This window comes from Ipomoea nil, unplaced genomic scaffold (genome assembly GCF_001879475.1).
Source record: "Ipomoea nil cultivar Tokyo-kokei standard unplaced genomic scaffold, Asagao_1.1 scaffold1509, whole genome shotgun sequence".
In the NCBI taxonomy this organism is placed as follows: Eukaryota; Viridiplantae; Streptophyta; class Magnoliopsida; order Solanales; family Convolvulaceae; genus Ipomoea; species Ipomoea nil.
The window spans coordinates 1,779,024-1,781,470 of NW_017617937.1; the positions used below are offsets into that span (position 1 = coordinate 1,779,024).

At 40.4% G+C, this 2,447-nt stretch overlaps 1 protein-coding gene across 1 annotated transcript; it reads right to left on the reverse strand.

The window, feature by feature from the left end:
* Positions 1-319: 319 nt before the first annotated feature.
* On the reverse strand, positions 320-1,342 carry LOC109188835. The gene has a single exon (XM_019339471.1). It carries the CDS (start codon positions 1,340-1,342, stop codon positions 320-322), a length of 1,023 nt encoding a protein of 340 aa, XP_019195016.1.
* Between the last annotated feature and the right edge of the window lie 1,105 nt (positions 1,343-2,447).

Genomic DNA, 2,447 nt, shown 5'->3' on the forward strand with positions numbered 1-2,447 from the left:
TTCAATAATTGCCGCAAGTAAAAACAAATGGAAGCACGTAAACAATAGTTGCAAGATAATGAACATATAATACAAAATGTGGCATTGTTTTTTTCTTTTTGATAGATTAAGTTTCCTAAATTAGCTTACGCTAAACTAATCCTAAGTCGAAGAACTCTTGTCAAACAGTTGCTGAAAAAGGTAAATTGGGCTAATTGAGAGTCTTATTAGTTCCAAGAAGGCATTGTTGGTGTCATTATAATGCTGATCTAATCGACTTTAAATCAGGTGGTCCACCAATTGAGCTAGTTTTGGTGGGCGGGTGACACTATTTTTGAATCTACAATGTTGTTGTCGTGGTGGCTGCAGGACCTTCTAGTGAAAGCTGCTTTAGCCATTCAAAGGTTCTGAGACGGCGCGACATGGATCGTTTTCTCATCACCTTTGTTGTCTCGCTGTTCTTGTCTTCATGCGGCGCCTCTTTTGCACTGGAATTTCGTCCGACCGTTCTTGGAGGGACTGTTCGGACATCGTTAACTGAGCAACTGCAAGCGCTGCCGAATAAGATGATGTTCTTGTGGGAGAATCTGTGCTTCAGATTCCGCTTAACGCTGACTCGAGCAGCGTTGGTGTTGTTGTTGTTGTTGTTGCGGCTGCCAAAGGGTTTGTGTTGTCGGATTTTGAGGTCCTGGAAATCAATTTCCGGCGTGGAAACTAGGCCGGCTCGGAAAAGGGTCCAGAGGGTAATCGACGACGACTTTCGGCTGCTGCAATTGTTGTTTATTACGTTTGCATGTGATGATGAGACAACCTTGGAGAATCGAACCTGCTGGGGAGTAGTTTGGTTTCGAATGATTGCTTGTTTCTTGCTATTGTTGGAATGAATGGTTGTCGTTGTGGTGCAGGTTGATGAACTGCCGCTGCTAGATGACCGGAGGCTTCTTAAGCTGCTACTTCTGCTACTTCTTCCACTGGTGTACCGGAAAGAATGGCAGCGGGGGGCGCCGTTGTTCTTGAAACTTCCGGCGAGAGAGCCGCCGCCGTCGGAGCTGATTGAGTGGCGGAGGGGCAAAATCTGGCCTTGAAAGAACACCTCATCAGCCGCGCACATTTCCGATTCCTTAAACGAAGAAGAACCACCCCACCAGCAAAAATCAAAGTCGTCGGCGACGACGTCTTCTTGAGATTCGCCGCCGCAGGCTCCCGGAGATTCTTTCTTGGACTGATTCTCTTCTTTATTAGGAAGATCACACAGCGACAACGCTTCTTCTTCTTCCTCCTCCTCCTCAACCTCTGTAACCTTTTCGTTTTCGACTAAATTCGAAAGCATCCATTCCTCTTCCTCACACACATTCTCTCCCATTTTCATTATTGGCAACAATATAATTCAAGAAAGATATAATCTTGCATAGACTTATAGCAGAATATAATGGAGATTGGGACAATTGGGACAAATAGAAGAAGAAAAGCTTAGAAATTATATAATAATAAAGGAGGTGAGAGGTGAGGGTATGCAGTGCAGGCCACCACTCATAATCGAAAAAAGAAATGTTCTTTTCTTGTTTGGGAGTGAAGTGAAGAGAAGTGTTGGGTTGTTTAAAGTTTAAACTGAGCGTGAAGGTCTTTACGCTTTGAAATCATTAACGTTGGAGGATGGAGAACAGAAGAACAACAACAAAAGTAGAGATCCATTTTCTTATAGTGGTTTTGTAGTGGGGACTACTAAACTACTTTTCCATTATCGTGGTCGGTCTCATCTGCATGCTACACAAATTTGCTTTATTTTTTTCTTTATATATAGGGTTATCATGGAAGTCTTGTTTCAGCAATAGGGTAAAGATTCGATTCTCACCAAAGATATGGGGTCACTGGAAGACCCAAAGTCCAAAAAATTAATCAGATGAAGACTCCTGGCCTTATGCGTTAACGTAACCTCCTCTAGTCCTCTAGGGCCTTTGGATAATGGTTCTAAGGAACTATTATTGATTTTAAAACAAAATTATTGTGTCTTATAGATCCATTTAAAGGTATTTATATAACTTAAATTACCAAACTCAGATTGAAAATGAAAATTAAACACTCGAATGAGAGATTACAAGTTGATCTTCTAAATTTAGAAAAGCAATCCTTAAAATAATATGAAAAATAGTCTTCTAAATTTGGACCAAGGATCTTTTGTATAAATGAGTTATCTAAGTTTGAGATTATACTGGATTTGAGCCGATAACTTGGATCGAATATTAGACCACATGTATCAAATTTATCGATACCCATAATAACAAGTGGTTAGCGTAAAAATATATGATTTCGAATGTATTAATAAAGTTTCAAAATTCTTCAATATATATCATGATTGGTTTGAATCTTGAAAGAGAGCTTGTGAGTTGTGAGGGACCATGCATGCCAATTGGCAATTGCTCATGCTCTTATAGCTTACCTAGTGTATAGGTAAGGCATGTCTTGATAGT